The sequence below is a fragment of the Jaculus jaculus genome, chromosome 10, assembly GCF_020740685.1.
Source record: "Jaculus jaculus isolate mJacJac1 chromosome 10, mJacJac1.mat.Y.cur, whole genome shotgun sequence".
Lineage (NCBI taxonomy): Eukaryota > Metazoa > Chordata > Mammalia > Rodentia > Dipodidae > Jaculus > Jaculus jaculus.
Genome location: NC_059111.1, coordinates 24457872 through 24484579, shown reverse-complemented (window position 1 = coordinate 24484579; position 26708 = coordinate 24457872). Strand labels below are relative to the sequence as shown.

General features: G+C 40.4%; 1 protein-coding gene and 1 pseudogene across 1 annotated transcript in view; one reads left to right on the top strand and one right to left on the bottom strand.

Moving 5' to 3' along the window:
* The window catches only part of Etfa (electron transfer flavoprotein subunit alpha), a 77302-nt gene that overhangs the window by 41032 nt on the left and 9562 nt on the right, over window positions 1–26708 (bottom strand). Inside the window, exons 2-9 of the mRNA XM_045160469.1 lie at window positions 24835–24981; window positions 21359–21440; window positions 21178–21260; window positions 14355–14454; window positions 11179–11289; window positions 9891–9992; window positions 8007–8075; window positions 1977–2059 (exon numbers count right to left, since the gene is read on the bottom strand). Of these exons, the coding sequence (XP_045016404.1) occupies window positions 1977–2059; window positions 8007–8075; window positions 9891–9992; window positions 11179–11289; window positions 14355–14454; window positions 21178–21260; window positions 21359–21440; window positions 24835–24981 (777 nt within the window). The remainder of the gene's footprint in view (window positions 1–1976; window positions 2060–8006; window positions 8076–9890; window positions 9993–11178; window positions 11290–14354; window positions 14455–21177; window positions 21261–21358; window positions 21441–24834; window positions 24982–26708) is intronic.
* On the top strand, window positions 5653–5753 carry LOC123464226 (annotated as a pseudogene).

The following is a 26708-nucleotide window of genomic DNA, read 5'->3' as shown; positions in this document are numbered from 1 at the left end:
AATAAAAATAAGTAATTAGATTCACAAAGGCAAAAATTTGAATGGAGGGCTGGAGATATGGCTTAGCGGTTAAGCGCTTGCCTGTGAAGCCTAAGGACCCCGGTTCGAGGCTCGGTTCCCCAGGTCCCACGTTAGCCAGATGCACAAGGGGGCGCACGCGTCTGGAGTTCATTTGCAGAGGCTGGAAGCCCTGGCGCGCCCATTCTCTCTCTCTCCCTCTATCTGTCTTTCTCTCTGTGTCTGTCGCTCTCAAATAAATAAATAAAAAATATATTTGGAAAAAAAAAAAAAGATATTTAAAAAAAAAAAAAATTTGAATGGATACATCATAAAGAAGATGCCTGAAAAGTTTCCAGCTCCTCATGAAGTAAAAGTAAGATTGAGAAACTAAGATGGAAGGGCATGCGAACAACACATGCAATGTATGATTACAGAATAAAACCTTCTGCTATAAAGGACATTATTATAACCAGGTATGGTGTCACCTGCCTTTAACCCAGCACTCTGGAGGCAGAATTAGGAGGATTGTCATGAGTTCAAGGCCACCCTGAGACTATACAGTGAATTCCAAGTCAGTCTGGGCTAGAGCAAGACCCTACCTCAAAAAACAAACAAAATAACAAACAAACAAATAAATAAATAAAAATAAAGGACATTATGGAAACAACAGAAAGAATCTGAATGGAGTCCAATGACTACATGGTACTATGCATCAATGTTGATTTTCTGGTTTTAAAGGCTGCATTGTGATTATAGAGGAAAATGTCCTATGAGCTGAGAGGTGGCAGGGCACCCTCTCAGCAACTTGCTCTCAAATAGTACACACATACATACACATAAAAACATATACACATAGTTTTCTTCTGTGCTACAACGTGAAATGGCAAAAAAAAAAAAAGAAACTTACTATGTTTAATTTTCTTATGAGCAAAATGCACTAGTCGTATTGTCACAGAAATAATGCTGAATCAAGCTGTGTGAACCCTACTTCCAGTTTAAGAACAGATGCCAGTCACTCCCTGCCACTCTGCACTTCTATTTTTTGGGGGGAGGGGGGTTCGAGGTAGGGTCTCACTCTAGCCCAGGGTGACCTGCTATTAACTATATAGTCTCAGGGTGGCCTCGAACTCACAGCGATCCTCCTACCTCTGCCTCCCGAGTGCTGGGATTAAAGGTGTGCATACCACGCCTGACCCTGCACTTCTGTTTAAGTGCAAAAACACTTCCTTTCTGTCACAATAGGTACGTTTATCTGCTACCTCAATGTATATATCTGAATTTCTTATAGAAGTAGTTTTGATTAAGAAGTTGTTGGTCTTTTATGAATTCAAGCCTGAAGATGTCTGCTCACATAAAACTACACAATCAAGATTTCTGTCAAAAGAAACATAAAAACAAAAATGCCACTGAAGGCTCCATTTCATCTGCTCAATAAATCCGCATTCACAGCCAGACAAATGCAGTATGACAAGGAAGCCAGTCGTGTGGCCTTTTAATTTATGAGTAGTTCAGTGCCTACTTACAGTTTTGAGATCTTGTCTGACTTGTAGAAAACAAATGTTATCAACGTGATTTTACAAAGTCAAAAAAATAACGAGCTGGGATGTGGCTTACTAATGTAGCACTTTGTCAGCATTTTAGAAGTCCTAGGTTCCCTATCCAGCACACCACACCGGTGACACCCACACAGTATAAACCAGTATTTTATGCATAACTTTTTATTTGGTGCTATGATATGACTTCATTTGATTAAATGCTTTACTGCTTTAATTTTTTTTTGTAAAGTAATTCCAAATTAAAGACCTGAAGAAACCAAGAAATTCACAGACCTTGTGAGAAGGACACATCCCCCATCATAATGGCTAATTGCATAGGAACACAGAGTAAGATATAAATCACCAAGATTATTGTCCAATAAATACATACAGTGCTTATCCCCATAGAATTCAGTGTGGCTACTTTATTGCGATACTTACCGGTGCTACTATTTTTCCTGTCTGACCAACTTGCATGTCATTGGGAACAAAGCCAGCATCAACAGCAGCACGGGAAGCACCAACTAAGAGGGAAAAAGGATGTCATTTTTTTTCAGGCCCTATTACTCAGCTAGTGAGACATTCAACTCCCTGAGAATTCTACATGCTAAGTGCAAGTATATTTTTTGCAACAAAATGCCTTCCATTTATAACCACAAATTTCAGTGTTTACATTTAGCACACCTCTGCATGCTTGATCAAGAAGACAACCGTAAGGCATGTGTTACGGCAGGTGTGGCAGCTCACCTGCAATCACAGAACTTGAGTAGCTGAAATAGGACAATGACTGTGAGTTCAAAGTCAGCCTGAGCTGGAGCTGAGATCCTGCCACTAAAACAAAACAACCCCCCCCCCAAAAAAAACCCACATAATAATCTATTTATGATATCTAGGGTGGCTTGAATCAGATGTTCCTCCCCCATAGGCTCATCTATTCTGAATGCTTGGTCTCTGGATGATTTGGGACAGTTTGGGAAGTGGAGGCTTACTGGAGGAAGTGTGCTTCTGGGGATGGGCTTTGGGGTGTTACAGTCAGCTTTTCCCTTGCCAGAGCTCAGCTCACTCATTGTTTTCTGCCAGCTACTGTGTGACAAGATGTGACTGGATCCAGCCTCTGCTCTACCAACCTTTCTGCACCATGATGAAATTTCCTTGAGACCGTAAGCCAAAATAAACCCTTTCCTTCTATCAGTTTTATTGGGTCAGGTGTTTTGTCCCAGTAGTGCAAAGATAACTTCAACAATGTCATTATATAATGTTCCTTTATGTAGTAATTTTATAACTTTTGAAAAAGTTTAATATATACTATAGTATGATTATCTCTTGTGAATAAAGAGTTGCATAAGCCAAAAATAAAGACTTAACAAATATTTGCTATCAAGTAATTAAACAAAAATATAACTGTAGCTGTGGTAATGGCTACCACCTTAATCCCACAACTCAGAAGGCTGAGGCAGGAACTCAAGGCCAGTCTAGGATACAGAGTGAGTTCTAGGTTAGCCTGGGTTACTGTGATACTCTGTCTCAAAAACATAAAAACAGGGCTGGAGAGACAGCTTAGCAGTTAAGGTGCTTGCCTGTGAAGCCTAATGACCCATGCTTGACTCTCCAGATCCCATGTAAGCCAGACACACAAAGGTGAGGCAAGCATAAGGTCTCACATGCCCACTAGGTGGTGCAAGCATCTGGAGTTCAATTGTAGTGGCTGGGGCACTGGCATGCCAATTCTCTCTCTCCTTCTGTCTCTCTCTCTCTCTCTCTAAAATAATATATATAATATAAATGTTACATACATACATACATACATACACACACACACACACACACACTTGTATATATATATATACCTGTATATGTGTGTGTGTGTGTGTGTGTGTGTGTGTGTGTGTGTATGTATACATATATATACACACACACACAAATGTAACTGACTTTCTATGCCCAGCTGGCTTGCAACTATACCAGATTGGCCTTGAACTTGTGGTTTCTGCTTCAACCTTCCAAATGCTGGAATAGGCATGTGCCAACATACCCAGCTAGGATTATTTTTTTAAACCCACTCAAATCAGGCCTGGTCTCCAGTATACCACTGGAAAGCTATTCAGGATCATCAGTGACATCTTAATGGCTAAATCCAAAAGTTTACTTTTCAGTCCTTATTTTCCTTAACCTATTACAGTATTTCTCATAAATACCCTTTCTCTCAGTGAATACTGCGCCAGTCTATGCCCTAGTTTTCCTGCCTTTCTTGCCTCCCCACTTTTGACTCTCTTTCTTCTCTTTTTCCCTTAGCTCTTAGTTTTAGAGTGCCTATTGTCTTAGGATCAAGTAGAACGTTTTCTAGGGAAAAATCAGGAGTTAGGTTTAGGCATATCAAGAGATATCGAGACAGGCATGTAGCAGTTGGTAGAGGGATGTGAAATTTATTGAAGAAAGCTGGGTTGGTGATAAAAAGGTGAGAATTAGTTGCATTTAGATTTATTTATTTATTATTTATATTGAGAATAGGGTCTCCATTTGTAGCCCAGCTAGTCTTGAACTTATGATCCTCCTGGTTCAGCTTCCTTTGTGCTAGGATTAGAGCAGTATGCCACCCTGCCTGGCTCTTAGATGATATTTGAGCCACGAGACTGGATGAATAGGGTATCTTGAGGAGGGGCTACAGAGGGAGATTTGAAGATGAAGAGAGGTGACAGGAACACAGAGCAGAGACTCGAGGGAAATGGCCACCAGAGCAGGAATCATGAGATCTGGAAAAAAACATCATCTACCCTCAAAAAAGCAACAGAGCCCCAGAGGGACTATGACCTTTATCAATACCTTGATGCTAACATACTTCCAGCCTCTACAAGTACGAGAGAGTGACATTCTGTTCTTTCAAGGCATCAAGTTCATGGTAATTCATTACAGTAGCCAAAAGAAACTAATAGAGGGCCTGCTTATGCAAACAGAAATATAATTTCCACAAGAACAGACATTGTCATTTATTTTGTTCACTCCTATTTTCTTAGCACCTTATACAGTGTCTGCCACATGGAAAATACTTGCTATTTGTTCATTGGAAGAAAAAGTGATAAAGCAAAATTAAATACAAAAGTAATCTAATGAACCAAGATTGAGCCATTACTCAGAAAATACAAGTCTTTTGTCTATCAGCAAAACTGCTATAGAACAGAAAAGCATAGTAACATATAAGAGCTCTACACAAAATTTTTAGAATAAAAGACAGGTTTGGACTTTTTGTTGTTTTTTGTTTGTTTGAAAAAAAGGCATCTCCATATAGCAATTACATAATTAAGACTATCAAAATACCAAGTATTCCAGGTCTTTTAAATTTTTCAAAAAACATCATTTCACTCTCATCAGTGCATATTTTGTTTTCTTTTATTCATTTTTTTTAAATAGGGTCTCCCTCTATATCCCTGGCTGACCTTGAACTTGTGGAATCTCCTACCTCAGCCTCCCAATTGTTGAAATTATTTAAGGCATTGTGCTACCACACCCAGCAGCTCATCAATAAACATTTAATAACAGGTTCTATCTTTCTTACAAATAATTACCTATCATTTAAAATAATTTAAATGGCCAGGCGTGGTGGTGCATGCTTTTAATCCCAGCACTCAGGGGGCAGAGGCAGGAGGATTGCCATGAGTTTGAGGCCCCCCGAGACTACATAGTGACTTCCAGGTCAGCCTGGGCCAGAGTAAGACCCTACCTCAAAAAACCAAAAAATAAAAATAAAAATAAATAAAATAATTTAAATGGGGCTGGAGAGATGGCTTAGCAGTTAAGGCGTTTGCCTGCAAAGCCTAGAGACCCAGGTTCAATCCTCCAGGTCCCATGTAAACCAGATGTACGTGGTGGCGCATGTGTCTGGAGTTTGTTTGCAGTGGATAGAGGCTCTAGTACGCCCATTCTCTCTCTTTCTCTCTCTCTCTGTCCTCTCTCCTTGCCTCTAATAAGTAAATAACAATCAGAAAAAAATGTTTAAAACATGTCTTAAAGTTTAAAAAACTAACTTAAATGTATTTCTATTTGTAAAATAGATTTATATCAGACCACCAAAAAAAAAAAAAGAGGAAAAATAAAGCCCTGCTGAGTCAGAAGCAGATGCTGAGGTTGTTACTGCCGCACTGTGAAAACGGAACAATACAGGAAAGACTAGCATGGCCCCTGCACAAGGACGACTCGCAAATTCACAAAGTGTTCCATTTTTTAAAAAGAAAAGTAAATAAATATATGAGTAAGAATTGGCAAATGTGTGACTATCACATATGTATTTTTTTTTGCTTTAACTTCAAATTTTTAATTTTTTTGTTTATTTTTATTTATTTATTTGAGAGCAACAGACAGAGAAAGAGGCAGAGAGAGAGAGAGAGAGAGAGAGAGAGAATAGGCACACCAGGGCCTCCAGCCACTGCAAACAAACTCCAGACACATGCGCCCCCTTGTGCATCTGGCTAACGTGGTTCCTGGGGAATCGAGGTCCTTAGGCTTCATAGGCAAGTGCTTAACCGCTAAGCCATCTCTCCAGCCCCCTGCTGGTTGACTTTTGACAATCCAGAGTTCTCTGTGATATTTTGTTGTTGGTATTTTTTTTATTTTTAATTTTATTTGAGAAAGAAAAAGGAAGAGAATAGAGAGAGAGAGAATAGACGTGCCAGTGCCAGGGCCTTTAGCCACCGCAAATGAACTCTAGACATACATGCCACCTTATGCACCTGGCTTATGTAGGTCCTGGAGAATCAAACCTGGGTTCTTTGGCTTTGCAGGCCAGTGCCTTAACTGCTAAGCTATCACTCCAGCACAGTATTTTGTATATCCTTGTGCACACAAGACAAGTACTTGATCACTGAGCTGCACCTTTGGACACAAAGGATTTATTTTAAATATATTTTATTTATTAATAAAAGAGGGAAAGAGAGAGAGAGAAAGGGAGAATGACAGAATGGGCATGCCAGGGCCTCCACCCACTGCAAATGAACTCCAGATGCATGTGCTACCTTGTACATCTGGCTTACGTGGGTCCTGGAGAATCGAACTGGGATCTTTTGGCTTTGTAGGCAAACACCTTAACTGCTAAGCCATCTCTCCAGCCCCACGGAAAGTTTTAATTCTGAAGAAGTCTAGCTTTTCAAGTCTTCCATAGATTGGGCCTTAGATGTTATATCTAAAGGATCATTGTTGGAGACTGGAGAGATGGCTTAGCAGTTAAGCACTTGCCTGTGGAGCCCAAGGACCCCAGTTTAAAGCTTGATTCCCCAGGACCCACTTTAGCCAGATGCACAAGGGGGCGCACGCATCTGGAGTTCATTTAGAGTGGCTAGAGGCCCTGGCGCACCCATTCTCTCTCTTTGCCTCTTCTCATTCTGTCACTCTCAAATAAATAAATAAAAACAAAACAACAAAAAAAGAATCATTGTTGGGCTGGAGAGATGGCTTAGTGGTTAAGGTGCATGTCTGCAAAGCCTCAGGACCCAGGTTCAATTCTCCAGGTCCCACATAAGCCAGATACACATGGTGGCACATGCATCTGGAGTTCATTTGCTATGGCTAGAGGACTTGGAATGCCCATTCTCTCTCTGTCCCTAAGAAATAAAAAGAAAGAAATAAAAAGAAAAAGAAAAAAAAAGGCATTCTCAAACACAAGGTCAGGTAGTCTACTGTATTATCTTCTAGAGATTCTATATTTTTTAAAGTAGTTATTACCTTTGTATATCAAGAATTATTTTATTTTTAAACTTTACTTATTTCATATGTATTTTTAAAAATATTAAAATATTAAGATACCTTCTCTATACTGAATGCTGTATCAGTTGGAGACCCAACAATTTAGAAAAGAATAAAATCATGTCATTTCCAAGAAAATGGACAGAATTGAAATTAAAAATATATTTTATTTCTCTCATACATGGAATCCAGATTTTAAAAAATAAAGATATAGGGCTGGAGAGATGGCTTAGCAGTTAAGGCATTTGCCTGCAAAGCCAAAGGACCTCAGTTCAATTCCCCAGGACCCACGTAAGCCAGATATACAAGGTGGCACATGCGTTTGGAGTTCGTCTGCAGTGGCTAGAGGCCCAGGCTCACCAATTCTCTCCCTCTCTTTCTCTCTTTCCCTCTCTCACTCTCTCAAATAAATAAATTTTAAAAATAAAAAAAATAAAATAAAGACATGAAAGTAGGAAGGGGACTATTTGGGAAAAGGAACAGGAAAAGAGTGACTGGACAAGAGAGGGTAATAGATAAATATTATCAAAGTATGTTATATGAGTGCATGAAAATCTCACAATGAAACATTGCTTTGTACAACAGCTATACACTAATAAGGTTAGGTAATAAAAAATAAGTAAGTAAATAAATATATAAAATTGAAAACCACAGAAAGATAAATTATAGCTTTGGTGACTGATACATGAATGAATGAAATCAACTTCTAACATCTTGTTATTAATGAAATTAAGTTTTTACCTGCAGCATGTAGTTGATCTGCCAAGTCATATAACAACTTAAAATTCTCTCCACTCTTCAAACCCCGACCTTATTTTTAAAGAGATGAAAAAATTAATATAAGTTGAATTCTGTAGGGCCTCTGGTATTTTGTTTTGTTTTGATTTTAGAGGTAGGGTTTCACTCTAGTCCAGGCTGACCTGGAATTCACTATGTGATCTCAGGGTGGCTTTGGTGACCTTCTTGCCTCTGCCTCCCAAGTGTTGGGATTAAAGGCGTGTGCCACCATGCCTGGCCAAACTTCTGGTATTTTGTGTACATGCACGAATGTCCATATCACATACACATAGTAAGCATAAGTCCTCTATTAACACTTTTCTGATGACTCCCATGATACATGTATACTACTACAAAGCATTCAACACTGCTACAGTTAGCTAGATAAATAATGCAATCTTTAATTATTAGTTTTAGCCACTAGAATGAAAACTCATCAAGTGAAAAACTACAGCTATTCTAGGTCTCTGCTGGATCTGCAGTGTTCAGTAAAACTATCTAGGCCTGAACAAAGTCATTTAAGTGAAGGCTATCCTATTAGACTTTAACCTCTTTAGGAGCAAGAACAATCTATATTTTCATTTTTGTTTCATATATAACAGGCCTATCATAGAACAGAAACCTAATAAACGCTTGCCGAACACACCAGTGAATAAACAAGTCAAATATATCTCTTCAAGAGTAATAAATGGCTTCCTCTCAATACCACTTGCAATAGATGGCTGCTTGGAAGATTATTTTGTTTGATGCTTTATTTAGAGAGATTTGAAAATCACAGTGGTCCTTATTTTCTCCACATGTTGGTCAAAGGCTGGGGAGATGGCTCAGGGGCTAAAGGAGCTTTGCCTGCAAAGCTTGTTGTGTCAGGTTCAGTCCCCAGTCCCCATGTAAAGCCAGATGCCCAAAGTGGCACATGTACTTAGAGTCTGTCTGCACTGAGGGGAGGTTCTGGCATGCCCATACTCTCAGTTCTCTCTCTCTCAAGTAAATAAATATTTTTTAAAAGTTGGTCACCAGGCGGGAGAGATGGCTTAGTGATTAAAGTGCTTGCCAGCAAAGCCTAAGTACCCAGGTCCAACTCCCCAGATCCTACATAAGCCAGATGCACAAGGTGACACATGTGTCTGGAGTTTCACTGCAATGGTTGGAGGCTCTAGCACACCAATTCTCTCTTTCACTCACAAAAACAAATAATAACAAAATTTGGTCAACAAACTATAAAAAGTCATTTTAAGTAAGAAGCACAATCTATAAAAAGAAGCTAGTCATATACTACACTAACCATTTTGATGTTAATTGTGAAAAAAACTTTTAAAGCATTATCCACAGAAACCTGGACCACCCTGAAAAAGTCCTTGAAGGCAGATTGAAGCAAGGGAATTATACATAAGATGGCCTTGAGATTCCAACGTCTTTCCTGGAATTCAGTGGTCAATTATATTCTAGAGTAACACGGACGTCTGCCAGCAAGACAAACAGACCACATGCGAAATTATGGAGATGAGATTTGTACCATGCTCCCCCTGGTGCCAGTGACACATGTGTGTGACAGAAAGCCAAAATTGTATACTATGCTCATAATTTCATCTTAATAACTGATAAAATGGGACTAACACTTGTAATTTACCAATTTCTTACATTTGGAAAAAAAAAAAAAACTTTAAAAATCTGTACTCTGGGCCAGTGATACAGTCAACAAGCAATACAATGCTTGCTTGACAAGTGCAAGACCCTAAGTTCAAAACCCAGCACCACCAACCAACCAACCAACCAAAGAGATGTGTGCCTTTAGTGAAATCCAAGTATTATAAAGTTTATGTAAGCTTCTTACCCTCACACTGTACTTACCACCAGACACCACGACTTTCGCACCAGTTAGCTCCGGCCGATCACTTTTTGTTAATTTCTGGTCAAGCCACTCTGATATTCCCACTGGTGAAGGACTTGAGGCTGCATAAATTAATGAACATAACAAAACAATGACTATGATTTCAAGTTCTATGATTAACTATTTAATAATAATACCAAATATCTAATTCTAGGAAGTTTTTAGTTTGAGAAATAAATTTTCAGTGCTCTTAATTTCATTTTCTTTGATTATGGAAAGACTTAAGAGTACAAGATGCTCTGCTTTATTAGCTGCATGATTTTTGAGACGTCACCTGCAAAAAGCAGGATAATCCTCTCTCTCTGATAAAATGCTGTACATGTTAAAATGTAACCTCCTCTATAAATTTACTATTAGTACATGCTTCTATTATATTGAATCACTCACATTTCACAACAGGAAGTGGTAATGAGAATAAAAGTCTTGATGTTAAAGGCTGGAGCAAGAGCTTAGTTGGTAAGGGCTTGTCTTGAAAGCATGAAGACCTGAGTTTGATTCCCAGAACCCACATTAAAACTAACAAACAAATAGCAAGGTTGTATACTTGTAATCATAGTACTAGGGAGGCAGAGACAAGAGGATCCCTGGGGCTTACTGGGGAGCCAGTATACGTGACGAGTTCCAGGCCAATGACAGACACTGTCTACAAAAGGCAGGCATTACCTGAAGAACAATACTGAAGGCTGCCCTCTGGCCTCTGTATTCATGGATGTATATGTGCACCAACACACACACACAATCTTGGCATAAGCATAACATTAATCTTAATGGATCCTCTTTCTCACTTTCTTGATCTACCAAGGTAACTATCCTTGTGCCAAAGATGAGCTGAAATAGACATAAAAAGGACTGGGAAGACTACTCAGCAGCTAAAGAAGCTGCTTGCTTACATAGACATAATAATAGTTATTTCTTAATTTTTAAAACCTTGGGAGTATTATTTACATTCAACTTTTAAATACTCTGAACTATAAATTAAATAAGAGATCATCTCCTACTCTAATACAATCTATAAACTAAAAAAAAAAAAAAGCCAGGAAGCAATAATAACCAATCAAGAAGCTCCTAATGGCCGGGCGTGGTGGCTCACGCCTTTAATCCCAGCACTTGGGAGGCAGAGGTAGGAGGATCGCCGTGAGTTCAAGGCCACCCTGAGACTATAGAGTTAATTCCAGGTCAGCCTGGACCAGAGTGAGACCCTACCTCGAAAAACCAAAAAAAAAAAAGAAGCTCCAAATGAATACTCACCCTTTTCTGAACTGGCACTACCTCCACTTGCTGCTGCAGCTTCAAAAGATGTTCCTCGGACAGAAAACACCTTCACTTTCTCATCACACTTCACTGTACATACAGCATTTCCTGAAACACAACCCATTCTAAAGAAACAACAGCAAAAAGCAGCAACGTGCATGTTCTTTCCTGACCTGAGATTTGTTTCATGAAGACAAGGCAAGAACTAACTATGGCGCAGCTATTTTCAACCTCTAGTGAGTACAGGGAAAAGAGGACCATCGCAAGAAAGAACTCTGTTGGTGAATATCTGGCACAACCTCAATGTCTTCAAGACAAAAGAAGTACTGGCGTGCCCGGACGCAAGAGACTAAAACAAGCAGGTAGGTAACAAGGTGCATCTCCCCTGCAAGGACTGTGAACAAAGCTTCTATCTCAAAAAAAAAAAAAAAAGAAAAGAAAAAGAATCAGTAACTGAAAACATAAGCCACAATGCCTTAATGAAATTGTAGCCATCATACATGCTTTTAAAAAGTACATATGAAAACATGATAGATAGAGCGTAAAGAGCACACTCAGGGACTGCAGAGGAGGCTCAGTGGGTAGTGTTTGTCGAACGAGCTGGAGGACATGAGCTCAGATGGCCAGCACCCAAGTAAACGCCAGGTCTAGCACTGCAGGCCTGTAATCTCAATGCTCAGGATGCCGAAACAGGATCCCCAGGGTTCGCTAACTAGCTTGTCTAGCCAAACAGGTAAGCTCTGGGTTCAGTGAGAGACTTTATCTCAAAAAATAAGGTGTAGAGGCTGGAGAGAGGGCTTAGCAGAGAGAGGTGTTTGTTTTCAAGGCCTGAAAGCCTGGGTTTGATACTCAGTACCCATATAAAGCCATGTGCACAAGAAGGCACCTGCATCTGGCATTTGTCTGCAGAGGTAAGAGGCCCTAGGATGTGCATCTATTCATTCATCCATTCTCTCTCTTCCCCTCACTCTCTCTCTCTCTCTCTCCCTGTTAGCAAATATATATACACATACACTTAGGAAACAGAAGTAGGAGTATTGCTGTTGAGTTCAAGGCTAGCCCAGGCTACAAAATGTGTTCCAGGTCAGCCTAATCTACAGTTAAGCCCATAACTAACTAACTGACACATACACACACTCTCTCTCTTTCTTGCTCCATATATGGGAGAGCAACTGAGGAAGATATCCAGCATGAGTGTGCACCCATACACACACATATGTGCATCCAAACATATATATAAATACACATGCAAAAAAGAAAAACAGGTACAAGTTCAGAGGAGCCATGATTGTAAAAGAACTTGAGACATTTCTTATGGGTTACTATCTCATTAAGAGGAACCTAAATTATGATTAAATATTACTGAAGATATAAGATCTGATTTAATAATCGATCATTTACATTGAAACATTTAACTTTAATCAGAAAGAGCAAAGAATTTACTGTCTTCTCCAAGCCCACTAGAAACTAGTATACTTAAAAATGATCAACTGAAGATATACTGACATGACTTTCTTAATGTACTTAGAGACACAAAGAAGACCGAGAATACTATCTTTTAAAAAAAGCTGCGGGCTGGAGAGATGGCTTAGCGGTTAAGCGCTTGCCTGAGAAGCCTAAGGATCCCGGTTCGAGGCTCAATTCCCCAGGACCCACGTTAGCCAGATGCACAAGGGGGCGCACGCGTCTGGAGTTCGTTTGCAGTGGCTGGAGGCCCTGGCGCGCCAATTCTCCGTCTCTCTCTCTCTCTGCCTCTTTCTCTCTCTGTCACTCTCAAATAAATAAATAAAAATATTAAAAAAAAAAATGTTGTTAATAATGATAAAAGAGGCCAGGTGTGGTGGTACATGCCTTTAATCCCAGCACTCGGGAGGCAGAGGTAGGAGGATTGCTATGAGTTCAAGGCCACCCTGAGACTACATAGTGAATTCCAAGTCAGCCTGGGTCAGAGTGAAACACTACTGCAAAAACAAAAAAAATAAAATAAAATAAATAAATAAATAAAAATAATTTTTAAAAAAAGCTTTGCTTTTCAAGGGGCCACTTATAAAATATACTACATGGACAATCTAATTCTTATTGATCACTGGGAAAAAAAAAATCTCCACTCCACAAACTAAAACACCAGGAAGGAAGCACTGTGCTCTGGATATATCAAAGAGCATGCCATGTCATGGTCTATTCTATTGGAGAATAAGATTTTTCTCAGAAACCTTTAAAATGGTCCATTTAATTGTATGGTTTGTTTTAAATCCAATTGTCAAGATTTATTTATACTCTAAATATAAAATTCAGCATGTTGAGGGCCCGAGAGATGGGCACATAGATGAGGACCTGTGTTTAATCCCCAGAACCCACATAAAGTTTGGCATGGGATGGAGAGATGGCTTAGCAGTTAAGCGCTTGCCTGTGAAACCTAAGGAACCCGGTTTGAGGCTCAATTCTCCAGGACCCACGTTGGCCAGATGCACAAGGGGGTGCATGCGTCTGGAGTTCATTTGCAGTGGCTGGAAGCCCTGGTGCACCCATTCTCTCTCTCTCTCTCTCTCTCTCTCTCTCTCTGTGTGTGTGTGTGTGTGTGTGTGTGTGTGTGTGTGTGTGTGTGCCTATTTCTCTCTCTGTCGCTCTCAAATAAATAAATACAAATAAAAAATTTTTAATTTAAAAAAATTTTTTTTTTAAAGTTTGGCATGAGCCGGGCGTGGTGGTGCACGCCTTTAATCCCAGCACTCGGGAGGCAGAGGTAGGAGGATCGCCAAGAGTTCAAGGCCACCCTGAAATTACATAGTAAATTCCAGGTCAGCCTGAGCCAGAGTGAGACCCTTCCTCGAAAAACCAAAAAAAAAAAAAAAAAGTTTGGCATGGCCATGCATGTCTTTAGCCCTAGTCTTGAGGAAGGCAGAGACAGTAGAATCACTAGAATTCTCTGGTAATCCAGCTGAACCTAGAATAACCACAAAACAGTGAGCTCCAGATTCAGTAAGAGACTCCATCTCAAGGAAACAAAGTAAAGGAGGGTACCCAATGTTCCTCTCTTGCTTTACATGCATGTGGCACAAGGCATGTGCCCCCCCCCCACACACACACAGACACACACACAAATAAATAAATAAATAAATAAATAAATAAATAAATAAAATTTAATGTGTTGATTATCTTCCTTGGAAACTTACCTGCATAAATAGTTCTCACAAATGTGTCAGGTGACTTGATTGCAATAATCTCAGAAATTGGGGCAACATCAAGTTTGGCTGCTATTCTAGGCAAAAGGTTCTAAAAGCAAAAAGGCAGTGACTTAGTTACATATATGCAAACTGATGAGTGGTTATAAACTGTCAGCAATGATAACTTCTAAATTTCTTTTAGGGAAAATGTATCTCATGTAGAAATTTTTTTAAAATTTTTTTATTTATTTATTTGAGAGCGACAGACACAGAGAGAAAGACAGATAGAGGGAGAGAGAGAGAATGGGCGCGTCAGGGCTTCCAGCCTCTGCAAACGAACTCCAGATGTGTGCGCCCCCTTGTGCATCTGGCTAACATGGGACCTGGGGAACTGAGCCTCGAACCGGGGTCCTTAGGCTTCACAGGCAAGCGCTTAACCACTAAGCCATCTCTCCAGCCCTCATGTAGAAATTTTAATTTAAATATTTTATATATTGCATCCATTTTTGAACATACTACTTCAAGCACAGCTTTTGGGGTAGTCTTTGAAATTGAGTGCCTACTATTCTCCTCTATTAAGAGTTGTATATTGGGCTGGAGAGACAGTTTAGCAGTTAAGGTGCTTGCTACGGACCCAGGTTCTATTCCCCACTATCCACATAAGCCAGATGCACAAGGTGGCACATGCATCTGGAGTTCATTTGCAATGGCTAGAGGCCCTGACACTCCCATTCTCATTCTCTATTTCATCTCTCTAACTCTCTCAAATAAATAAATATTTTTAACAAAGAGTTGTATATGTTTTGCAGTAGTAAGAAGCAAACTTAATTTGATATGATAAATTATGAGGTGTATTGCTCTATAAATATCAATTTTAAATGTGACAGAGCCAGGCGTGGTGGTGCACACCTTTAATCCCAGCACTCAGGAGGAACGCCATGAGTTTAAGGCCACCCTGAGACTGCATGGTGAATTCCAGGTCAGCCTGGGTAAGAGCAAGACCCTACCTTAAAACAAAACAAAACAAAACAAAAAAAGTGACAGTTATGGATCACTAAGTTTAGACAAGAAAAGTTAAAGAGGGAGGAGCTCACAAGGCCTTGTCCTTCCCCGAGGAGCCAATGACAGTTAATGTTTGCTTGGGAAGGGGGAGTTTCCTGCAGAGGTGCAGCCATGGCAAGCTGCCCATGCCGCAGTAAATGGCCTCTCACCATGCCCGTGCTCACGTAAGAAGCCTTAGTTGAGCTCACTGCGCCACCAAAACAGCAAACACACGTGCAAGCGGAAGGGGGCCTAGCTGAAAAGAGGAAGGGGTTCGGCTACAGTCAGAGGGGAACAAGGGTAAATATCAAAACACATTAGATACATGTACAAAATAATAAATAAAATCATTTAGAAGAACAAGTACATCAAATTCTGGAAATGCTCTTACTTGTGTATATTTACTAGTGGATATGAAAGAAAAAGTATCAGCAGATATTTCATTTTTGTCAAAATGATGTTGCAAAGCCAGGCATGGTGGTGCACGCCTTTAATCCCAGCACTCGGGAGGCAGAGGTAGGAGGATCACCATGAGTTCAAGGCCAGCCTAGTGAGTTCCAGGTCAGCCTGGGCTAGAGTGGCACCCTACCTCAAAGAAGCCCTGTTTTTATTATGCAAATAGGTAAGCTGAGTTCTAGGCTGGTTTCTTCTCCTTGATATCATGCAGCCATGCTCTCAGTGTTACACATCCTAGCGCCTCTCTATTCAAGATTCTTCCAGAATTACCCTGTAATTACTCTTCATTCTGAAGCTTCCCCTATACATGTGTTATTACACTATATTAGCTGATGCTAATATGTATTTTGTTTTAAAATAATTTTTTATATTTTGTTTATTTTATTTATTTGAGGGGGGAAGAATGGGTGCACCAGGGCCTCTAGCCACTGTAAATGAACTCTAGACACATATGCCACCTTATGCATCTGGCTCATGTGGGTACTAGGGAATCAAACCTTGGTCCTTGGGGTTCACAGGCAAGTGCCTTAACTACTAAACCATCTCTCCAGCCCTAAAATAATTTCCTTTGAGGCAAGCCCAACAGATTGGCCAATTTTTTTTAATGTGAGATATCAAGAATGACAGAGAGAAGAAGAATTGGTGTGCCAGGGACTCCAGACACTCCAGACAAGTGCGACACCTTGTGTACATGTGCGACCTTGTGCGCTTGTGTCACTTTGTGTGTCTGGCTTATATGGGACCTGGAAAGTTGAACATGGGTCCTTTAGACTTCGCAGGTAAGTGCCTCAACCACTAAGCCATCTCTCCAGCCTGTAAAAATAATTTTAATATACATTTATATGATCCTTAACTAGATTTATAAGCACTCTGAAGGCAGGGGTTTATTCTATTTCTCTTGTGTTCTGTCCTGTGCCTAAATGACTCCATATAAATTGCTACTACCAAGTAAGCCTGAAGGTGGTTACTCCTTGTCAAATTTCCAGAAGAAAATCTTTTATTACTATTTATTTACTTATGTATTTATTTGCAATCAGAGATACATAAGAGAGACGGAGAGAGCACATATGGCGCACCAGGACCTCCAGCTACTGCAAATAAACTCAAGAGACGTGCGCGCCACTGTGCATCTGGCTTCACATGGGTACAGAGATTTTTTTGTCTGTCACAGAGACAAAAAGGTAATGAACATAGCCGGTGAAGGACCATCACAGATCTATTTAGGTTCAGCTTCCAGACTTCTCATTCTAAGTCCATTCACAGGTTACAGCACCAACCTTATTGTGTGAACCTTACTGCCAACACCTCACTTGTGGGCTGGAGAGATGTCTTAGTGGTTAAGATGCTTTTCCAGGTCTCATGTAAGCCAGATGCACACGGTGGCACATGCGTCTGGAGTTTGTTTGCAGTGGCTGGAAGCCTTGGCATGCCCATTCTCCTTCCCCCTCCTGTCTCTAGTAAATGATTTAAATAAATCTTTAAAAAAAAAAAAAAACGTCACTTGTTACAGCAGAGTAGTCAAGGCCAGAGTAATGAAATCATAAACATCCTTTCTTGGTTTTACAGTCTTGTGGATAAGCTCAAGAACCATGAGCTTGTCTGACTCATCCAACACAGAGACTGTACTCTCAGGGACAAAATGGTCCACAAAGATATTTTCATCTAGTAAACTGGAGGGGTATTAAAAGATATACTACCAATTGTTGGCAATTCAACAATGTATCAAAATGTTTAAAGGGTAGTTTTTGACTCATCTGTTTGGCTTCCAGAACTCTATTCTTCAGAAAGATGTATGTATAAGGATGTTTTCCTTGCAGCAAACAATTAGAAATAGCCTAATTGTCTTTAGGCTGAATATGAAAAGTTATATAAACACACAGAAGAGACAGACACAATGTGAGCTAATATTTTAAGACATATTCTTAAAAAAAAACTACTACAATTTGTATATATTATCACATTTGAGAAGTAACAATACATGTGTACATGTGTAGTTTTAAAATCAACAGAAAGAACAAGGAGGTGTGCTCCTAAGCAAGGAGGGATGAATTGGAAATAAGAGGGTGGGACTTACATATCATGTTCCTCATATTGCTAGACTATGTTCAACCTTTCTTTTAAGTATGTATTTGTGTACAACATTTTTTTCTGTACTGGGGATTGAACCTACAGCCTTGTGTACACTGGGTAAGTGCTCAATTTATCACTGAGAATTATCTCCAGCCTTAAAAAAATAAAAATAAAAATAAACAACTTTTCATTTTGAGACAGGGTCATGCCAGTTGCCCCGGAAAGTCTTAAACTTACAATCCCCCTGCCTTGTCCTCTCAAGCAGCTGAGATTACCAGAATGCATATCACGCCATTTATTTTCTTAAAGCAAAAATCAAAACCTACAACTTATGAAAAGTAGAATAAGGGAGCTGGAAGGATGGCTTAGCAGTTAAGGCACATGCCTGAAAAGTCAAAGGGCCCAGATTCAATTCCTCAGGTCCCATGTAAACCGGTGGCACGTATCTGGAGTTTGTTTACAGTGGCTGGAGGCCCTGGCACACCCATTTCCTTTCTCTCTCTCTCTCTCTCTCTCTCACTCGCTCGCTCTCTGCCTCTTTCTCTCTGGAGTTTGTTTACAGTGGCTGGAGGCCCTGGCACACCCATTTCCTTTCTCTCTCTCTCTCTCTCTCTCTCACTCGCTCGCTCTCTGCCTCTTTCTCTCTGTCAAATAAATAAATATTTATTTGCCTTTAATCCCAACACTCGGGAGGCAGAGGTTGAAGTATCACCATGAGTTCAAGGCCATCCTGAGACTACATAGTGAATTCCAGATTAGCCTGAGCTACAGCAAGATCCTACCTCAAACAAACAAATTTTACAAATTTAATGTGTGTGTGTATATACATACATATATATACACACACACACACATACATATATATATTTACATATATATATGTATATATGTATACATATATATATATTAAAGAAGAGAATAAGGAGGCTGGAGAGCCGGCTTGGCAGTTAAGGTGCTTGCCTGCAAAGCCTAAGGACCCAGATTTGATTCCTCAGTACCCACACAAGCCAGATGCACATGGTAGCTCATGTGTCTGGAGTTCATTTGCAGTGGCTAGAGGCCCTGGCATGCCCATTTCCACTTTCCCTCTTTCACATAATAAATAAATAAATAAAATATTTTTAAATAAGCCTTTTTAAAAAATAGAATAAGGGCTGGAGAGATGGCTTAGCGGTTAAACACTTGCCTGTGAAGCCTAAGGACCCCGGTTCGAGGCTCGATTCTCCAGGACCCACGTTAGCCAGATGCACAAGGGGGCGCATGCATCTGGAATTCGTCTGCAGTAGCTGGAGGCTCTGGTGCACCCATTCTCTCTCTCTCTCTCTCTTTCTGCCTCTTTTTCTGTCTGTCACTCTCAAATAAATAAATAAAAATAAAAACCAAAAAAAATTTTTTTAAATAAATAAATAATAGAGTAAAAGCTGGGCATGGTGGCACACACCTTTCATCCTAGCACTTGGGTGGCAGAAGTAGGAGGATCACTAAGTTCAAGGCCAGCCTGAGACTACATAGAGAATGCCAGGTCAGCCTGGGCTACAGCAAGACCCTACCTCAAAAAAATAAACAAACAAACAAAAGAACATAATAAAAGGGTCTAGGGAGATGGCTCAATGGGTCAGAGTGTTTGATGTATAAACATGAGGATCTGAGTTTGAACCCAGCAATGTGAACTCCAGGTTCACTGACAGACTCCGTCTCACAGAAACAAGGCAGAGGACAACAGAGGAGGACACCTAACACCCTCCTGTGGCCCCCACACAGGTACCTACAAGGCATGTGCATCTGCATGCATATATGCACACATCACATGCACGTGCACATACACACTACATACTAACATACACTAACAAAAACATACACATAATAAAGGAAAAGAAATCTAGAGGCTGAATTCAGGATCCCTAAGCATGCGAGACAAACATTCTACCTCTGAGATGCACCCCCAGTCCCTCTATCCCTCTTTGCGTTAATTTCTCATAGACGTCTACCCATCTGATAAGACATTCTTTCTTGTACACAGTGCACATAATCAGATTACAGCTTTCTTGACTCTAAGTATATCTTGTTTTTAATTTTTTTTGTGAGAAAAGGGTTTATTTTGGCTTACAGACTCAAAGGGAAGCTCCATGATGGGAGGGGATTGTTTTTAAATTTTTATTTATTTATTTGAGAGAGAGAGAGAGAGAAAGGCAAATAGAGAGAATGGGCACACCAGAGCCTCCAGCCACTGCAAACAAACTCCAGATGCATGCACCATATTGTACATCTGGCTTACGTGGGTCCTGGGGAATTGAGCCTTGAACCAGGGTCCTTAGGCTTCATAGGCAAGTGCTCAAGAGCTAAACCATATCTCCAGCCCACTCTAAGTATATCTTTACCCATGTCACAGCCCTTCCCAAATCCCCAAAGTAGACAGAATTGGCCTTTTATACATTCATCAACCATCAAAGTAAACCATTTCTTAGGATGTCTTCTCCTTCTGTAGGCTACTTCTGATTAGGATTTTTTTAATATTTTATTTTTATGTATTTATTTCAGAAAAAGAGGCAGAGAGAGAATGGGCATGCCAGAGCTTCCAGCTGCTGCAAATGAACTCCAGATGCATGTGCCACCTTATTATGTATCTGGCTTACATGGGCCCTAGGGACTTGAACTTGGGTCCTGTGGCTTTGCAGACAAGCACCTCAACCACTAAGCCATCTCTCCAGTCTGTGGTTGGGTGTTTGGTCCCAGCAGTGAGAAAGTTACTGCTACAACACCCCACATTGTCCTCTGGCCTCTGCTCATAGTCAATGTCCACAAATAGAATTTAATAACAGTTTTCTCCAAGACAAAAATTGAAAACCTGCCGGGCGTGGTGGCTCACGCCTTTAACCCCAGCACTCAGGAGGCAGAGGCGGGAGGATTGCCATGAGTTCGAGTTTGAGGCCACCCTGAGACTCCATAGTGAATTCCAGGTCAGCCTGGGCTACAGTGAGACCCTACCTCGAAAAAAAAAAAAATTGAAAACCTGCATGTGGCAGGTTTAATAAATTATGACAAAATCCTGAAAGAACTGTCATATCTGTGACAAAATCTGAAAATCTGAAATGGCATTGTATAAGAAATTTGGGAAAAATCTTGAAAGAATAAATCCTCCTGGCAAAAGTACTCCTATTAGCATGGGTAAATTAGGATTGACTATTTAAACACTGTTACACGTTTGGTCCAGTCACGTCTAGCGCTCCCATGCAGAGAGGTCAGATTACACCCTCTCTCTCCTCACCTTTCCAAAGGCAGATGCTCCAGCACAGATGTGTGTGTAATTGAACTGCTTGTGAGTTTCCAAGACCAATGGTGTCAGCTCCTCTGAGAATTAAACACATTTGGTAAAACACATTTCATAATATATTCAGTAACATACCCAAGCCTAACAGATCCTATGTACTTTCATGGGGAAACCTCACCTGGAAGGAGGCCTTTGTACGCATCATGCTGGGCCACGAGGACTTTTGCTACACCTGCCACCTTACAGAGGTCTTGTGCCACCTGTGTGATTAAAAGATAAGTTTTAAATTACCCATTTATCAGAAACATGCAAATAAGAGACCACCACCACAAGTATAAGCCAAGCATTAAATCTTAATGGACAACTACAAAAAACATTCTTTTTTTTCCCCAGACAGGGTCTTGCTATGTAGCCCAGATTAGCCTTGAGCTTGCAGCAATCCTTTTCACTTAACCTCACAAGTGCAGGGACTAGACATGAGCCACTATGCCTGGCTCTAAAAAAATCACTCTTAATAGCAAAAGGGCTACTTAATATTTATTTAATGGTTGTTGCTCTTTAAAAAAAAAAAAAACTTTGAATTTTAAAAATTGGCTTAATGCACGTGTGTGTTTGGGTGCACACGTGTGCTGATGAGCATATGTGTGTGAGAGAGAGTGTGTGTAAAGGCCAGAGGACAATGCCAGGCATTACTCTTCAGCTGTTACAGCATTACTTTCTTGTTGCTGGGCCAACCAGCCAGCCAGAAGCAGCTCACAGTTGCAAGGAGAAGTTATATTACGATGGGGAAAGTATGGCAGGAGCAGGTAGCCAAGCATCACATCAACAGGAAGAAAGGGCAAGAGAGGGCTCAGCTCTAACACCCCAAAGCCCAGCCCCAGTGACACACTTCCTCCGGCAAGGCTCCACCTCCCAAAGTCCCCACAACTTTCCCACCCAGCATCATCAACTAGGGACTAAATATTCAAACATACAAGGCTATGGGGGTCATTTTACACTCAAACCACCACAGGTATCATGTACCTTTTTACAGACAGGGTCTCTCACTGGCCTGGAGCTCGTCAATTAGGCTTGACTGGCTGGCCAGCAGCGCCCAGGGATCCTATCTCTAACTCCCCAGTGCTGGGATTAAAAGGCATGCTATCATTCCAGGCATGGTTAAATGAATTCTGGGGATTTACTGACTGTCTACTCAGCTTTGGGTATTTGGGGACAGAGCACAGCTATGTACCCCAGGTTGATCTCAGAAGTGCAGCAATCCTCCTCAGCCCCCCAAATGCCAGCAGACTTGGATTTTTACGAACTCTTTAACCAAGAGAATCTTAGGGTAACTCAGTTTTACTATGGATCAACCTAACATAGGCCCATTACAAAAACTTCAACAAAGATTCTGCCTTAGAAAGCAAAAGTGCTAGTGGATAAATCAAAATCAACAAAACTCTTTGTCCAAATTCAATTGTAAACTGTGTTCTTTGCACTGACATTTTGATCAGTGCAATATAAGTCACTGTTTTAGAAAGGGTAGAAATGAAAACTAGGCATGACACCCAGTACTTAGGAGGCTGAGGCAGGAGGATCACAACCTTTATGTCAGCAGGGCATATAGTAAGACCCACTTTGAAAAATAAAACAATAAGAATGGAGGAAGGAGGGAAAATGAAAAGGTACAAAGACCCAAGTTCAAGCATTTTTTGAGTAACATTAAAATCCTAGTTACAATCACAGGGTTGGGAAGATGACCGGTGGGGCCGGAGTGCCTGCTGTGGAAGCCTGAGGCCCTAATTCACTCTGAGTTCCTCAGTCAGTACCTGTGTAAATAGCTGGGTGTGGCCAAGCTTGTCTGTATATAAATAGCTGCCTGTAAATCCAGTACTATGAGGAACAGAGACTCACTGGGACTGTGAAAATGGCAGAGAGACCCCATCTCAAGGAAAGACATGGATGAGGAGTAACAGGGGAAGATACCTAGCATCATTCCCCTCTGGCCTCTGCATGCACACACATGAGATGCTCACGTCTGCACACACACTTGCATATGTCACACATATAAACTACACACACACACACACACATACCATAGAAAAACAAATCTAAAACTATGATAACTAAGCAAACAAACACATAGTTTAACCAAATCATCTGACATTCTAGTCAATGTCAAATATTTAAGATTCAATAGTTGTCAAGAAGAATTAGATAAAGAAAGCCACATAACCCTAAACCTGATACAGTCTTTTAAAATACCAATTGTGGGGGCTGGAGAAATGGCTCAGAGGTTAAAGGTACTTGCTTGCAAGCCTCACTGCTAGGGTTCAATTCCCCCCCCACTCACATAAAGCCAGGTGCCCAAAGTGGCACATGCATCTGGAGCTTATTTGCAATGGCTTCGAGGTCCTGCTGTGCCCATACTCACTCTCTCTGTCTCCTTCGCTTTGTCAAATAAGTAAATAAAAATAAAGTAAAAATGCCGATTGTACGTAAGGAATTAGAAGTTGCACTAGCACTCTGAACTTGCATAATCACACTCTACATCAGTAAAAAGTCAATCAGCTAAAAAGACACTGTCTTCACATCCGTTCCTCTGTGAGTTCAAGCCGGTAGTTACACACTCACAATCCGGTGCGGTTCAAGAAGAAACGGGGAGGTAAAGTATTCATCTACACAACAGCTCAATGGCATAGACCCTGGAAACCATACTATGGAACAAGTTTTCCCAGGGGTTAATTTTAATTGCCATTGTTTTATTTAAAAATAAATATATTGGGCTGGAGAGATGGCTTAGCGGTTAAGCGCTTGCCTGTGAAGCCTAAGGACCCCGGTTCAAGGCTCGATTCCCCAGGTCCCACGTTAGCCAGATGCACAAGGGGGCGCACGCGTCTGGAGTTCGTTTGCAGAGGCTGGAAGCCCTGGCGCGCCCATTCTCTCTCCCTCTATCTGTCTTTCTCTCTGTGTCTGTCGCTCTCAAATAAATAAATAAATAAATAAATAAATAAATATAAATAAATAAATAAAAATAAACAACTAATAGGTGGGTGTGGTGGTGCACACCTTTAATCCCAGTACACGGGAGGCAGGGGTAGGAGGATCACTAAGAGTTCAAGGCCATCCTGAGACTACATAGTGAATTCCAGGCCAGCCTGAGCTAGAGTGAGACCTTATCTAGAGAAAACAAAAAACAAAAAAAAGACAACTAAAATATTTCACTGTAATTTTGAAAAAAAAAAAAAAAGCATAGCACTTACATTTGAATTTTTCTATCAGTTAAAAATTAACACTCCTAAGACTTTGTCCAAATCTTCCACACTGGCAAATTATAAGGGTAAATTAGCAGGTATATTCATCAACACAAAAGGGATCAGCTATTATTAACCTCTAAGGAGACTCAAATATTACCATTTTCCTGGTACCTGATGACACAGGATGGTGCCAGGGGAATTAAATCAAGAATTCTAGCTCGTTTCAAAAGATAAAATGCTTAGTGAGCAAACCTTTTAGTTCCTTTTTTCACACACAGTAATGGCTGTGACGCTGGCCATTTAGTGAGGATTAGAGCCCAGTTTGGGTTATAGTCCTCAGCATAATTCTCTGTTGCCATCTTTCCTTGTCTCTTGATGGAGATTATATTTGCTACAGCTGACCTTGAAAATTTCTCACCTTGTCACATTTGGTGCCAGCTACTAAGCAGGATACTTCACCTCCGAGACGGGTGGCTGCAGTGATGGCGTGTAAAGTAATGGGTACTAGAGAGTCATTTGCATGTTCCGCTATTACCAAGGTACTCTGAAATCGGAGAAATGAGGCCTAAAAAAGAATAAGAAAAGTCATCATTATTTTTTTTTTACTCTAATTGTTAAGCCTATGTGTTCTGAAGAAAACTGTTCTGTGTATAACGCTTAGTTGTATAGAGGTATACAGGTGTGGGGTGAACTGGAATTCCAGTCTGAAGATATACAAAGTGCTTGAGCTTTGCCTGGGATCCCTGAAGTGTGCTTGCTTGTGGTGGTCGTGTGGCATACGGCTTCCTCTCTTTCTCTCTGCTTGGTCCTGTGAAGGGGGCAACTTCCTCTGCCCTTATGGAACTTCCCTGCTTCAATAAATCTCTTCCTCCCAAAACTGTGCCTAGTCTGGAAATTCATCCCAGCAACCTGAGGCCACCTGCGACAAAAATACTTCTCTGCGAGCAAAAACCAGGCTATCTTTACAATGTTAATGTTCTTAATAAAACTGAAATGAGAATTTGTTTTCTAGTGCTAGGGGAAAAAAAGTAATTGTGTCAAAGCAATTTTCGCACTATGTCGAATGAGTACCTGCTATAAAACTAAATCTGAAATCCTTAAATAGAAAATAATAAAAGGAATTATAAAATGATTTTTAGCTTGGGACAGGACAGAATTTCCAACAATTTCTGAAAAGGTCCTCAACATATTTCTGCCATTTTATACTATTTATTCAAAATGTCAGCCGGGCGTGGTGGCACACACCTTTAATCCCAGCACTCGGGAGGCGGAGGTAGGAGGATCACCGTGAGTTCGAGGTCACCCTGAGACTACATAGTGAATTCCAGGTCAGCCTGGGCCAGAGTGAGACCCTACCTCGAAAAACAAAACAAAACAAACAAAACACCCAACAACAACAAAATATGTTTGTGATGGTTAATCTCAACTGTCGATTTGACTGGACTTTAGAGTCATGGTGGAAACACATTTTCTGGGCACGTGGATGAGTGTTTACAGAAAGGTTTTACTGAAGAGGCCAGACTCGCTCCTGAGCATAGGTGGCACTGTCCCATGAGCGCCAGAATTCATCTCTTTCTGCTTCCTGACCATGGACTCAATCAATATGCCACTGTGTCTTCCCCACCATGATGGGCTCCTTCAAATTGTGAGCTGAGATAAACCTCCCTTAAGTTGCTTTTATCAAGTATTTTGCAACAGCAACAAGTAACTAATACAACATTCTTAGCACTAACAATTATAAAATCAAAACATCAGTCAACTCTGAAAAATGCTAACGAAGCTCTACAGCCGATGTCATCAAACAGATTTAATTCTTTTTTTTTTCATTTAATTCTTTTAAAAAATATTTTTACTTATTTATTTGAGAGAGAGAAGAGATAGAGTAGATAGATAGGGGATGGGTGCGCCAGGGTCTCTTGTCACTGCAAACAAACTCTTGATGCATCCACCACTTTGTGCCTCTGGCTTACATGGGTACTGGGGAATCAAACCTGGAATCATTAGGCTTTGCAGGCAAATGCCTTAACTGCTGAGTCATCTCTCCAGTCCAAGATTTAACTCTTTATTAAAAATAAATAGCATAACCATCTATTAATATGCAAATTTGCTTTTGTTTCCAATGAATGGTAAAGTTTTACACATAATTGTCTTTAAAATGAGTTTATTAGTAGTAAATGTTTGACTTGTATGCTGATTTTATACATATACATGCCCAGGGTCATATAGAAATTTCTCAGATGAAGCTATAAACTGAATAATCTGTGATATGGAGCCTGGTTTGCTTTAAAGTGT